At 46.2% G+C, this 15723-nt stretch overlaps 1 protein-coding gene across 1 annotated transcript in view; it reads right to left on the bottom strand.

Annotated features, from left to right (window-relative positions):
* ABCB8 (ATP binding cassette subfamily B member 8) overlaps nt 1–15723 on the bottom strand; it is a 397400-nt gene that overhangs the window by 124159 nt on the left and 257518 nt on the right. Inside the window, exon 10 of the mRNA XM_069210769.1 lies at nt 3213–3246. Coding sequence (XP_069066870.1) covers nt 3213–3246 — 34 coding nt within the window. The remainder of the gene's footprint in view (nt 1–3212; nt 3247–15723) is intronic.

Genomic DNA, 15723 nt, shown 5'->3' with positions numbered 1-15723 from the left:
CAAACCGTCTGCATGCACTATTCAACCATATATACTTGGCATTTAAAAGGAGCATACTATGTCATTTAGGAAAACTATGTCTACAACTGTCTCATACCCATAGGGCACGGTATATATTATAGAAGAGGCGTCAATTACAATAGATGCCACTAAAAGTTGTTTTCTGAACTTTGTTAGTAGCCAGTGCCGTCAATAATATACTTTTATGTCCTCACATTAAAGAAGAGTTTACAGAATAATTTATGTAGCATGTCTTTGCTGAAGACGTTTAATAATTCATAGCTATCTGAAAGTAAACTAAAGGGTGTTTTCAAGTCCAAGTTGGAAATGAAGTAACCCCGAAGTCCTCTTTTATGGACAGATGAATATTCACTCCTTCCCTGTACCTTACTGGCTGGTAGCTGTTCCCTATTGAGCTTCACCAGTTTCTAAACTTTTATTCAACACATTTTCGTTCTGTCTTACCATCATCCACTCAGTGTGTTTTAACCAACTTTCAAAAGGTAAGAAACCTAAATCACATCTAAATGGAGCCCCTTAAAAGAGTGATAAACTTTATTTCTGCATGAACAGTGGAGGGTTTGAATGTTGTTCTGTTATGCTAACATTGATTTATAGCTCATAACATGTCATTAACCTATGGAGGCACTGTGACAGTGACACTGTTTATCTCTGCTATTTGATCATTTAACAATACAATCATTAACAAACAAACAAGTAGGTATTTAAATTCTTTCCGAAGGGCATATCAAAATCAATTCCCTATGGTCAAATGGAAGTGAAATTCATGCTTCACTGGCTCACATTAAAAAGGTTTGTTTCCACTTCTCATTTCCCTAAATGTAAAAACCACCAACAAGTTGTGCATGTCGAAAAGATATAATCAGGATAAAAGGTTAGGGGCAAGGAGATAGGACAAGGAACAACAGAGACAGGTGAGATAGGGACAAGAAACACAATAAAAGGAATCAGAAGGATGAAGCTACTCAGATTGAAGCAGGTTGGGTGAAGAGACATAGGGGACAGAAAGCAGGCTAAAAGCTGGTGGAACGACTCCTCGGCCCCAGACATCGCCATCGCCATCCCTGACGGCTACAAGATCACCAGAAGAGATCGCACCAACGGAATTGGTGGAGGAATAGCCATCGTCCACAAATCTACCCTCAAGATCCACACCCACACGGACGACACCCTCAAGACAGCTGAACACCTTCACTTCCAGATCCACACGGACCCCAACACTACCCTCAGAGTAACTCTCATATACCGACCTCCAGGACCAAGAGCCCCCTTCAGTGACACCATTTCCGACATCGCAAGCACCCACGCCCTCGCCTCAATGGACTACATCCTCCTTGGAGACCTCAACTTCCACCTGGAGAACAACAACGACGCCAACACCGCATCACTGGCCACCAACCTCTCCAACCTCGGACTCAGACAACTGGTCAACACACCCACCCACATCGCCGGTCACACTCTAGACCCACTCTTCACTGCAAGCAACCACATCTCCTTCCGCCACACCACCGAACTCCACTGGACCGACCACCACTGCGTCCACTTCACATTCAAGAAACACACCGAACACCACTGCACCCCACTACTGCCGCACCGCCGCTGGGGCAAAGTCACCGAGGACCAACTAACCAGCACCCTCGCCAAGAACCCGCCGACCGACCCTACCGACCCGGACTCCGCCGCCATCAACCTCCAACAGTGGATACTCAACTGCGCCAACACCCTCGCACCACTCAAGAGGCCCACCGTCAACCAAGAAAAGAAAAAAGCAGCCTGGTTCACAGACGAACTGATCACCTCCAAACGCACCTGCCAGAAACAGGTCAACGCAGTCTCCTCCTCCTGCTTCAACACCCTTCGCATGCTCCGTAGAATGTACAAGTGGATCCCGACGGAAACCAGAATAACGGTGACCCAGGCCCTCGTCAGTAGCAGACTTGACTACGGCAACGCACTCTACACAGGCATCCCAGCAAAAGACATCCAACAACTCCAACGCATCCAGAACGCATCCGCCCACCTGATCCTCGACATACCATGCCGATGCCACATCTCCCACCACCTGAAGGACCTCCACTGGCTCCCAGTGGACAAGAGGATCACCTTTAAACTCCTCACCCACGCGCACAAAGCACTACACAACGCCGGACCCGCCTACCTGAACAACAGACTCAACTTCTACGTCCCCTCCCGCCAACTCCGCTCTGCCAACCTCGCCCTCGCCATCGTTCCCCGATTCCAACGCAAGACCTCCGGCGGCAGATCCTTCTCCTACCTCGCCGCCAAGACCTGGAACTTCCTCCGACCCCCCTGCGCCAGACCCAGGACCTCCTTACCTTCAAGAGACTCCTCAAGACCTGGCTCTTCGACCAATAGCAGCTGCCCCCCCTCAGCGCCTTGAAACCCTAACGGGTACATAGCGCGCTTTATAAATTTAATGATTGATTGATTGATTGAAAGTGGGAAAGGGAAACCGAGACAGGGAGAAGGCAGGAAACAGAGACAGAGGAAGGGCAGAACAGGACAATACAGTGGGAGGCAGGTAAGAAAATGAATTCTGCCTGGATATGGAAGCAGTAAATAAAAATGCGATTAACCAATGCATGAGAGACAAAGGTGATAGGTAGTGAGAACAGCAACACAAAGAAATTGTCTTGCGTGATTATTAGACTCTTCTGCATAAAAATGGGGTCATAGAAGAGCAGGAGGCTTGCCTGGGACTGCTAAAATTTGTCAATAATCAAGGTAAAGCAAATGAAGGCCAGATCTTTCTGTTAGAGTAGATGCAAACAATCTTCTAAAAATGAAAGATTATAACTCCACATTATACACATTTTACAAATTACAGAAAGTGAACCCTAGGTACCAATTCCTTTCAACTGAGTTTCTCTAGGCACAGATTAACCCACAAAAAAACTAAAACATGGAGGTTCTGGGTAGAAATAGTCTTCAGTTACCACAGCTACTATTCAAAGCCGTTAGATTTTAGGGATATATGTGCTCACAGAGTATTTGATCATTTTGGCTTTTTTAACAAATTAATGTATCCACCAATTGTCCTATGGGACCCAAAAACATGTTTTTATAATTCAATGCATCAAAGTAACTGGTAATCCATCTAGAGACAGTAAGAAATGGAGATTTATCATCAATACGTTCTGCATCTTAGCATACTTTAACAACACACCTACCTGTCCAAAAAGGACGGAAATATTTGCCATGGACCTGTCAAAAAAAAAAAAAAGCAGATGTGACATACATTTATATAATCCTAGTCCTCTGTCATAGGCCTTTTCAGTGGTTTCCTGAACATCTTGAACAAAGAATAGTTACGGCTAAGCAAGGAATCTAGATCCATCCAAAAGATAATAAATGTTTAAGACTATTAAGGAAGATACACTTAATGGAGAACCATTGCAGTTATGACAGGAACTTAGCATCATGAGCCAGCCCCTTCAGCCATGCATTAAGACTATTATATCACAAGTTGTATTAGAAGATTCATCTCCTTCTAACTCTACCACTGAAGGCCGGGTTTATTATTTATTGCCTAGTTAAGGGGAGAAAGCTTATAGTATTTTGAAAACAAGAAAAAACCTTTGAGAACAGCAATCTATACTGACAACTCTGCTCGGCAATTTAAAACATGAACATGTGATGCCTGTTACAGTTAACTTTCTCTATTTAGCTTACGAGAGGTGGGGACAGCAAACTAATAATGTTTAATGCGTTCATTTCAGATTAAAACAATTGTGGCATTCAATTATTTATGGGTAGCCCTGAGTGCAGGACACGTGCCTCAAAAGAGAGGAATTCAAATTTAAATTCATGCTGCATGATAAGGGCTGCCTCATAAAGCAAGAATGTATCTCTATGAATGATAAGACCACAAGCTTCTGAAGAAAAGTTGTAAATGACTTTTAAAAGAAAAGGGAGGGTAGCAGGGAAGGTGGACATGTACCATCACACAGAGTTGAAGTCATTTTAACAGAACAACTGTAAAGCGCATTTACAATCAGGTTTCCCTTCAGATGGGAACAAAAGCAACCCCAAACCAGTTTCGTCCTACTAAGGCCTCATCACTGAGGTACAGCTGGAGTTCTGCAGACTAAGACAGATAAGCATGCAGGTGTTCTCTTTCTACAGTGGTATATAGGAATAAACTCAAGCGATACCTCACCGATGAGGCTTGTGTAGGCCAAAACCGTTCTGGGGTTACTTGTTCCCCACTTTTAGGGACCTGGCCAGGCAGTGCTTTTCCCACTGGAGCAGGACCAAGACTAATTTGCATATGGCTTGACCTTTCCTGGAGTGGCACAGTGGGGAAAAAAACGAAGGACTGGAATACTGCCCCAAACAATCACTAGTGGCTGAGATTATATCAAGCATCTTTGCTATTTGCTGCTGCTTAAAATCAGGCAGAAGACCTCGAATTATCATCCAACTCATACTGAAGGTTACAACTTTGCTATTCAAAGGCTTTAACTTGCAATATTTATAGGAAATTAACTGTTCTGTGACGTCTCATTCTCCGACAGAAAATCCTTCTTGTTGCTTTTAATACCTCGAACTGGCTGCGAGAGAAAGTTTCTCTTGCAGCCTAAGATTGTTTTTCACTATCAGTCCGTACGGCTATCAGTGCACAAGGTGTGCTGATGTCACAAATGCAGAAAATAAAAGCAGCAAGAGTCCTTAGCCTCCGGCTGCTTTAACTATGATTGGTGCTCTGAGTAGCCCCCCACCGAGCATTAATCACCATGGAAGAGGTACGTCCAGATAGTGGATCCCTGATAAGGATTCGCCACAGAAAGGCGACCCCAGAGTACGGGATCAACCCAGTACACTACAAGATAACTGAAATGCAATGAGAGCCATGGCCCAGGCATGAGCAATTTCTTCCCCAACCACGAAGGGCCACTACAGTCTTTCTGTCCCCTTGGGGAGGTAAATTGAAATTTGACCTAAATCTGATTCCAGACAGCAGGGTATTTAAACAAAAAAGTGAATAGGGTGGTGTCTGCTGTGCCCTGGCATCAGGTCACACCCTCACCCCTAACAGACTCAACCGTCTCTTTGCCCCCCCATTGGGGTAGATTGGGGATTTCCAAAATCTACTCTACCCGCGAGAGCAGGGGTGGCAGAGAGGTCACTAGACACCAGGGATTTTTTTTTCTAGTTATACAATACAAAAGTGATCGGGTCTTGCTCCCATCTCTAAAGGCCCAGCCTATTTGCCCCCAGGGAAGCAAATTGGAGTGTTTACCCCTAATGTGCCATCCCAATCCAATGCCTGACGTTATAAGAAGAAAGCGCTTTAATACACTTCAAAATACAGTACTACACACAAGATGCAGGTGCTATGAGTCTCTAGCACATGGCTACTGTGCCTACAGGCAATGGTGCCCCCGATTCTCACCCTCTGACCAACATTCTCCTCTAGTTAGGATACATCTGTGGCAGGTCTCAAGTATAAATGCTGTGCAGAGCTGTGCACTCAGTCTTGGTTTTCTCACCAAATGTGAGTGCTCACGGGCGGCCATCAACCAGTTCTCAGCACACTTCAGTTCTCATTCTCCATCTGCTGGAGGAAGACACGCCAACCACAAGTGTATTGCTACTCCACTCCCATACCAGAAGCAGATGCATGAGACCTTGCGGAGAAGTCAGGCAGTGGTTGCTGTCAAGGTTGCAAGCTGTATTCTCAGCACTGCAGTCTTCCAGTCACAGGGTGAGTCGGCGGAAAGCCGGAGGTTGGAGTTTAGCAGAGGGGAGTCTCCTTCAGTGGTGGCGCATCTCCGAAGCCACATGCTCTGGATGGTGAGCTAGACAGGTTCCAGGGTCAGGCGATGATTCAGCCCACTTTGTGTGATGATTCGGCTGGCAGCATTTTGGCTGCTTCAAGGCGCTTTTCAGGTCAAGGAATGGTGATGCAGCTGATTAGGTACACTACAGGGCAGTGCCTCGGGTAGCTGCAAATAGGGTTGAAAAGAGGAAGGAAAGTGCTGTGAGCTAGCAGTGTCAGCTTCAGCAGTGCCGTCTGTTCAGACATAGTTCAGAAATGTGAGTTGGGCTAGTAACCCTCAAGTCTGTTGGGGAACACTGTGGGCAAGTACCATGAACTAGAAGGTATGTTTCGACAGAGTGATGTGCTCAAGCACACTTCTGGCAAGTGTTGCAGATTCCCTGCCCCTATAAGGGTCGCAGGCTCCGATCCGGGAGTATACAAGTCATGCTGTCTTGAGTCTCTGATGGACAGACCCTCAGCACCGGGGTCAACTGCTTCTTGTTCATCACGGCAGACAGTCCGCCAGTATGTCTGGTTTACTCCCTATGCCTTCCCACTTCTTTGAGACAGGGCACTTCCAGGAGCTGCAGGACCTTCCTTCAGACCAGACTCCAAGTGTTATTGTCCCCTCTCCTCCGGGAAACTGGCTGTCAGGCAGACATCAGCTTTGGTTGCATAGCAGTCCTCCAGGTTTTATGCAGAGCACCCTTTCTTTAGGCAGAAAGAATTTGGAAGAGGAAAAACAAGTAGGTCTACAGCTCCAACAGTCAAAATGGGGAGCACCCTGTCTTCCATTCCAGCATTTGTGACCCCGAGGCATCATGGTAAATGCAGTCATTAGCACAAATTTGATTGGAGTTTTGAAAGTTTTTCACCATAAGTTGGTGCGGCGAGTGCCGTATCTTCGGACACGTGTTTCTGGCTATTTGGCCGTCATCAGCGAAGAGCAACGTGTAGCTGGCGGGGTTGCTTGAAATGCCGCCTTTAAAGTATTCACAGGTTTAAGTACCACTCAAGAAGGCGTACAGGTGCTTCAACCGAGCTCGTCAGCTCAGAGGCTCACGGGAGCCTTAATTACAACAGTCAAAATTGTTGGGAGCACCCTGTCTTCCATTCCAGCATTTGTGACCCCGAGGCATCATGGTAAATGCAGTCATTAGCACGAATTTGATTGGAGTTTTGAAAGTTTTTCACCATAAGTTGGTGCGGCGAGTGCCGGTCTACAGCTCCCACTTTTATACAGATACAGCAGAAAGAGGATGTGTATTCTCTGCCAGTGTAGGAGGCTGGCCTGGTTTGTAGTGGGTACCTTGGGTACCTACACCTTACACCAGGTCCAGTTATCCCTTATTAGTGAAATGTAGTAGTGTTCTAGCAGCTTGGGCTGATAGAGGTAGCTATAGCAGAGCAGCTTAGGCTGAACTAGAAGACATGCAAAGCTCCTGCAATGCCACTTATAGTTACACAGTACTTATACACAAGTAAAGACAATACTCAGTGTTACCAAAAATAAAGATGGTTTATTTGGGTGACACAAGGCCAAAAATATCTTAGAGGCAATACTCCTTCTGGAGGTATTATACACAATATACACACTAGACACCAAAAATAAGGTAAGTAATTAGACACAGGATATTGCAAACAATAGGAAATGCTATAGAGTACAATGGGAGAAAATAGGTCTAGGGGCAACACAAACCATATACTAAGAAAGTGAAATGCGAATCACGAATTCCTCCCTAGACAAGTGTAGTGTGTAGAGAATCGCTGGGAGAGTAAGAATACAGTAAAGGTAATTAAAATACCCAACCCCAGAGCCCAGGAAAGCAGGATTACTGCAAGTTTCCTTGGGACACACTACAAGTCGTGACTAGAGTTATTGCAAGAACCAAGCAAGACTGCAAATAACAAATGGTGGATTCCTGGACCTGAAGACCTGCAAAGGAAGGAGACCAAGTCCAGAAGTCGGAAGAAGTTCTAGGAAGGACAGGAGCAAAAGAAGAGTCCCCGGTTGGACGAAGATTGCACAAATGCACCCAAGGAAGATGTCAGCGGGTTCCTGCGTGATGCAATGGATGTCCCATGAAGAGATGTTGGACGCAGGCGAGTTTTGGCCCTGGATTCGTCCAACAAGCCTTGGTTCAAGCAAAGTTGTGTTTTGCCTCAAAGTGGCGCTGTCTGGACCCAGGAGGGACGTGGGGGCTTCAACTCTGCGTAAGGAGAAAGAGGGGGCTCTCACTACTCCAGAGAGCCCTCAGTCGACCAGACAGGGGGACAAAGGAGGTGCAAAATGCAGTTGGTGCAGCACTACAAAGGAAGGTCCCACGCCGCCGGAGGTCAACTCAGCAAGTTGAGTCGCAGGATAGAGTGCTGGGGACCTGGGCCAGGCTGTGCACGAAGGAAATTTGCAAATAGTGCACAGAGGCCTCTGGAGGTGAAGAAGACGTGGTGCACAGAGGTACTGTAGTACACAGGGAAGGCAAGCACATACCTCCTCCAAATTGGGACAGCAGGACCGTAGGACAGTCTGTGTCGAAGGGGTCCACCACCTGTGTTCCAAAGGAGCATGCTCGTCACCAGGAGAGGAGTCTAAGAGAACTGGTCGCCAACTTAGAAGGTGCCTGCAAGAGCAGGGAAGTGACTCCATCACTCCACGGGAGATTTCTTCGGTCCTTCTGTTGCAGGGTGAAGGCAGGGAGTCCCCAGAGCATGCACACCATGTCAACTATTGCAGTTGGTGGCTGGAGCTGAAGTTACAGAGGAAAAGTAGCCCTTCTGGATACTTTGTTGGTGTTACAGTGGTTTCTGGAGCAGTCTGCGGTCGATTTGAGGTCAGAGGATGAAGTAGTAGTTGCAGAGGATTCCTGCTGGAAACTTGCAAGTAGAATCTGAAGAGAAACCCACAGGAGAGACCCTAAATAGCCCTGAGAGGGGGATTGGCTACCTTATCAGGTATGGCTCTATCAGGAGGGGTCTCTGACGTCACCTGCTGGCACTGGCCACTCAGAGGCCTCCAGAGTGTCCCCACACCTTGGAAAACAAGATGGCTGAAGTCTGGGACACACTGGAGGAGCTCTGGGCACCACCCCTGGGGTGGTGATGGACAGGGGAGTGGTCACTCCCCTTTCCTTTGTCCACTTTTGCGCCAGAGCAGCGATTGGGGGTCCCTGAACCGGTGTAGACTTGCATATGCAAGGAGGGCACCATCTGTGCCCTTCAAAGCATTTCCAGAGGCTGGGGGAGGCTACCTCTCCCCAGCCTGTTACACCTATTTCCAAAGGGAGAGGGTGTAACACCCTCCTCCCAAAGGGAATGCTTTGTTCTGCCTTCCTAGAACTGAGCTGCTCAGACCCCAGGAGGGCAGAACCCGGTCTGTGAGGTGGCAGCAGCTGTAGCTGCAGTGCAAGCCTCAGAGAACTGGTTTGGCAGTACGGGGGGTCCATGGTGGAGCCCCCAGGATGCACGGAATTGGCACCCTAACACCAGATTTGGAATGCGGGGGACAATTCCATGATCTTAGACACCTTACATGGCTGTATTCGGGGTTACCATTGTGAAGCTACGTATAGGTACTAACCTATGTAAATTGGCCCTGGACTGCATGGGGGCACCTCCACTAATGCAAGGGTGCCCTCACACTTAGTAACTTTGCACCTAGCCTTCATTAAATTAAGGTTAGACATACAGGTGACTTATAAGTTACTTAAGTGCAGTGAATAGGGCTGTGAAATAATGTGTGCACTATTTTACCCAGGCTGCAGTGGCAGTCCTGTGAAAGTCCTGTGAAAGGGTTTGTCTGAGCTCCTTATGGGTGGCAGAAGAAATGCTGCAGCCCATAAGGATCTTTTGGAACCCCAATGCCCAGCGTACCTAGGTACTATATACTAGGGACTTATAAGGGGGGTCCAGTGTGCCAATTGCAAGTGGTAAATGAAGTCACTAGCCTATAGTGATAAATTTAAAAGCAGAGAGACCATAAGTACTGAGGTTCTGATTAGCAGAGCCTCAGTGACACAGTGAAGCACTATTCACAACACACACATTACGTCACAAACTATGAGCACTGGGGTCCTGACCAGCAGGATCTCAGTGAGACAGGCAAAAACATACTGACATACAGGTATAAATGGGGGTAACATGCTAAGAAAGATGATACTTTCCTACAGCAAGTACTTTCAGAGTCAGCTAGGTTTGTTCTAGTTTCATATGTCCTTCTCAGGTTCACTTCCAGACTCAGAGTAATACTCCACACAACAGGTTGCCTCCAGTTTGGGACACCCATAACAGAGGCAAAGAGGCGTAAGTATTCCTCAACTGGCTAACAACAGCCATATTGACAGTGATCGGGAAGACAGACAACAGTCTGGCCTTCAACAAAGACCCTCCATACTCTAAACCACCCTCCACTGCCACTATCTACCAAATGGCAGTGCTCAGGAAGACTAGTTCAGAGTCTAAGTCTCTTTCCTCCACTTTCAGAAATGCCAGCAATACACTTCCACTGTTGGGGAAATTTACCTCACCCCTGTCTTGTACATATGAACAGACTTGAAGCTTTCAAATCGTAACTCACCAGCCTTCTTCAATGTGGTACACTTACACACCTCTCAAGTATGTATTGTGCAGTCCACACACAAACTCAAGCATACATGCACTAGGATGTTATCTCTATATCCAGATTAGCTTGTAGCTGCTGAACGTTACACGAGGCGCCCAGCCAGTGGGCTCCTATTACCGTAACACAAATAAAAAGGCCGGGTCATGACTAGTAATTCAGTGAAACACAATATATTTGCCATCATCATTCTACATGATAATTCCTGACGAGGATGATAGTCCACCATTGCTATGGAGTGGAATACTAGATAATCGTTTGGTACTCAGGGCAGGAGACACAACAGTACACGTGCATGGGACATTCCCGTCCCAACATAGTTTTAAAAAAGATATGGGGTGGGGGCTGGCCCATCCAGGCATCTAGCCTTCTCCTTTACTAAAGCCCCAACACTCTTTTGTCTACCCTAGTGACATAATACAGAATTCATAAAGAGAGTGGGCAGGGTGTCCATTGGATTTCAGGGATAGATCACAAACAAAATGGGTAATTGGTTGGCCTGTCCTACCTTTGGGCATAACTCCCACCCGAGGGCAAATCTGCTTCCTGTGGTAAGACTGGATTCCTAGCCTGTGACAGGGAAATACCGCCACCCCTAGAGCACCATCAGTGTTTCTACCTCCTAGGGCCAATAGCCTGAATACTGTAGCCATCCCCAAGGTAAGCAAGAGGAAATTTGGATTCTTTTGGGCGTAATTTTGCCATATAGTCAGCGGTCTTGTGCCCAAGGATGGAGGTTGCAATGCAGTCCCTGGAGACGCAACCCCTTATTCTGTTTCCTACTTTTTACCCTGATGCCCTAGTGGGATTTTTGTCAACATAGGAATGGACAGATTGGTGGTAAACACCTCATTTTGTTGACCCAGAGGTTTAAAAGCCCACCGGGAAAAAGTGACAAAGGTATGGAGTGGGGCACTGGACCATCTTAGCCATCAGGCCATAGTCCTGGGCACCAGACAGTGTTTCTGCCCCTGTCACAAGACACTGGGGATTTTTTTCTATTTATACAAAAGAAATGAATGAGGTGGGGTACAGCCAGTCCAGTGATCAGGGTTTGCCCCCATCTTTAAAGGCCCAAACAGTCTATTCCAATTTCTCCAAATGAAAAGCTGCGTCACATGTGGGGGTGGACCTAAGACACATCATAGGAATAGGTCGAGACTGGAGCCATGTGAAGATTCATCATGGGAAGACTTCATTGACACCACTCTGGACTCACATGGTCCAGAGTTTGACTGGTGTGTCTTGTGAACAACAGTGAGGTACTGGTTTTGTTGGGATACGTGTGGGAACACAGATAAGTAGAACATGTGTTGTCATCTGTCAGAACCCCTTTCGGAGGGCCACTGGCTAAGCAGGAGATACTAGACCTAACCATGGGTGTTGAGGGGTATGAGTAAATGGGGCAAATACCCCTTCCGCACTTGAAGGGGTGGAGGCATGTGTGTGGTGAATACAAGCTCAAAACCCAATACATTCAGCAACCTCAATAAATGACTGTCCAGCCAAATACTCGCTTTTTTTAATAAACAATATTGTTTATATATACACACACACACACACACACACAAAGTGAATTAGAGCATGCACTAAACACTAAAATACTCAATAGGTTTGTATTTTAATACTATCCACATGGACACCAGTGTCTTGCTCGTCTAACTACAGACTGGGGTTATTCCCCATTTACTTGAGGCAATATCCAGGTTAGAGCCCGCTAGAGAATATGAGTCTTAGAAGTTCCACAATCGCTATTCAAAGTAAAAAGTGTCCCAGCGCCTTCAGATCTTCAGTCACAGCAGATACTCCCCAACCCTTCCACCCCTGAACCTCCCATTCCCCTACAAAGGCTCTGCTGCTCGTGATGTAGTCTTACCCGTTTCTGCTCGAAATGAGATGGAATGTTCAGCGGTCCAGGTTCAAGGTCACTTCGGCTGATGCCGGCAGTGAGCAGTAGTCTTGTCACAGCCAGCACAGGGCTGCATCTCTATTGTGCTTCTTCATTGTCAAGGAAAGTTCTGTCTGTTTCTGGTGTCAGAAGTGTACTTGAGTTCCAATGACCAAGTGGCAGCTCAGAGTTCGTAACTGCACACTGTTCACAGGTAAAGGACCTCACCTTCCTCCGCAGTCCCCACCTGTTAGGCGGAGATTGTGTTCCATATTTGGGTCATGATACTGCACAAAGCAACAGCGCGATCGTCAACACAGCGCTACACCAGGGCAACGGCCTTTAAGATTTACCACAGCCCTCTCCTAGCATATAGGATTTGGATGCTAAGCGCTTAACGCTGCATTCCTCTTCAGGTCACCACACTGCACAGGGCAATGGCCCTATCTTGACCACAGTGCTGCACTGCGACCCCCACCTGGCATATGGGGGTCAAGTGCCTCACACTTAAGGTGGCGTCCTTCTTAGGGTCACAACACTATGATAGCCCTATCTTAACCACAGCACTGCACAAGAGCAACAGCCCTTAAGATTCACAGTGGCCCCACCTGTCATGTGGGGGTCATGAACAATGCACACAAATGGACTACCCAATCAGTGCAGCAGCCCTGATGGACTATAACCTCACACTCCGCCCCCAGAATCCACTCTGCAGGATCTCCATTGGACCATGCTCCAAGCCAGGCAATCTCCTACTCCTCACAGGGTCCTTTGGTCTCAAGTCAGGCAGAAGCTGGTGCTCCAGGTAAGTGTTATTGATTCTCCTGGGTGATGATCCCTCACCCAGCTTTAGAGACTGTCAGATTCCCAATCCCCAGTCGTGGTCACAACCAGAGGAACTTGTAGTGAGCTTCTCCACACCGATGTACAGTTTTATTCTGGCAATTTGGGATTCTCAAGCTCCCCTTTTTATAATACGTTTCATGATACAAATGTGATTTAGTATTATCCTTTTGAAGTTTGTGTTCAGTTGGTAACCAACCTTGATGTGTCCACTCCTCTGTCTTCCTCCTCCCCCAGGGAGCAATATATCACAAAAGGAATGTCTCCAAATCCGATAGCCTCAAACACGGGCAATTGGGAGTAAGAAAATAATTACTTACCTGTAACTGTAGTTCTCCAGTATTGTAATCTTTCATAGATTCACTTGCTTGAATCATTCCCCGTCGTCGAAGTGGAAGTCCCTGGTATCATAATAAGCAGTCTACACTATAATAATAGGCTTTAAAAGGAAAGCAACGGTCAACTTAATAAAATATCTGTGTCCTTTCTTAAAAAAGGACCAAAGCTATACATTGACCAATCTGGCAACGGCACCCCCAAGAGGCTCGAGTTCCTCCGATTTTTACGCACAAAGGTGAGTTAGTACTGAAGGCCTGATAATAAACGGTGAGCCTCTATGGGGAGGACGGTGGTTCGCATGTGAGTCTATGAAAGATTACAATACTGGAGAACTACAGTTACAGGTAAGTAACTAATTTTCTTCTTCAGAATTGAATATTTCAAAGATTCACATGCTTGAATCAGAATAATCAGCAGTCCATAGTTTCAATTCATATGCATATACAAAGCAAGCAGATGGTGGGTAGATAAATATATATAATGGCTCACCTCATTGGAATAGATGGCGTAAAACTGCTTGGCCCATTGCTGCATCTGATTTATCAGCCTGCTTCAAACAATAATGTTGCCTGAAGGTGTGTCTGTTAGACCATGTTGCTGCTCTGCATATCTGCTGGATAGACACATCTGCAAATAGAGCTGTTGATGTAGATATAGTTCCTGTAAAGTGAGGTTTCACCCTACTAGTCACTGGTTTCCCTGCCTTTGCATGGCAGAGCTGAATTGTTTCAGCAATCCATCTTCTGATTGTGGCTTTGGTTGCTGGAAAGCCTTTCCTGAAGTTTCCATAAGAGACAAATAACTGGCATGATTTGCGAAATTGTTGTGTTCTATGTAAATAGAACCTAATGCACCTTCTCACATCTAAAGTATGAAGAGTCTGTTTGACAGATGACTGGGGATTTGGAAAAAAAAGTTTTTAGAATGATGGGTTCGTTTAGATGGAAATCCGATGGAATCTTAGGTATGAACTTAGGGTTTGTTCTAAGAAGTATACTGTCCTTCTTGAACTGCATTAAGGGCTCTTAAATGGTAAAGGCTTGTATCTCACCCAGTCTTCTAGCAGATGTTGGTGCTAACAACAATGCAGTTTTCGCTGTAAGATATTTGAGGTCTGCTTTGCATGTAGGCTCAAATGAGCCCCTCATTAGCTGGCTTAAGGCAATATTAAGATGCCATGTAGGAGGTAGTTTTCTTACTGGGGGAAAAAAACTCTGAACAGGCCTTTCATAAATTGCTTGATAACTCTCGATGACCATAGGGAGGGTGTTTTTGTCCTCTCGCCTAAATCGAGATATTGCTGCCAAGTGAACTCTTATGGAAGAGTGTGTGAGTCCTGATTTTGCTAGTTGCAAAAGATATGGTACAATTTGTTTAGGATTGGAAGAAAATTGGTGCAAGTTTCTTTGGTAGCACCAAATACAATTTGGTGCTACCAAAATCCATTTTGAGTGATATGATTTAGTGGTAGACTCTGGTCTAGCCTTGGCTAGAATCTCTCTACAATCAGGTGGAATGTCTAGGTCTTTAAATTCATGGAGTTCAGGAGCCAAGCCGCTAAATGTAGATACTTCAGATTGGGATGCAAGATCTGGCCTTTGCTCATTGTTAGCATTGCCTGACTGGGCAGTAACTGTACGTGCGGCTTTTCCGAAAGCAGCAGAAGTTCTGTGTACCAGAACTGCCTGGGCCATTTGGGAGCTATGAGGGTGATCCTGCATGGATCTCTCTTCATTCTGTGAAGTATCTGTGGGATTAGAGGCATCGGGGGAAAAGTAAAGGCAAATATGTTTTAACCATCTTATCGAAAATGCATTTCCCCATGACCCTTTTCGGTGATGCCAACTTGCGTAGTACTGGCATTTCCTGTTGTTCCTTGTGGCGAAGAGGTCTAGTTTTGGCGTGCCCCATCGGATGAATATGTTCTGCAATGTTTGCTGGTCTAACTCCCATTCGTGGCAGGTTAAAGTCGATCTGCTCAGACTGTCTGCCAGCACATTTGATGGTCCTGGCACATGTTCCGCTCTCAGAGATATTTGTTCTGTATCGCCCAGTTTCAGATTTCCTATGCTTAACGTGGCAAGGTTTCTGACCTTGTTCACCCCAGCTTGTTTAGGTAGTGCATGCATATAGTGCTGTCCATTCTGATGGGCGTGGATGATTTTTCAATTCTGGGAAGGAACGAACGGAGCACAAGAGCTATGGTTTTGAGTTTGAGATAGTTGATGTGCA

Source organism: Pleurodeles waltl, chromosome 10, assembly GCF_031143425.1.
Source record: "Pleurodeles waltl isolate 20211129_DDA chromosome 10, aPleWal1.hap1.20221129, whole genome shotgun sequence".
NCBI lineage: Eukaryota > Metazoa > Chordata > Amphibia > Caudata > Salamandridae > Pleurodeles > Pleurodeles waltl.
Note: the sequence above shows the minus strand (reverse complement) of the source record. Positions and strands in the feature narration are given on the sequence as shown.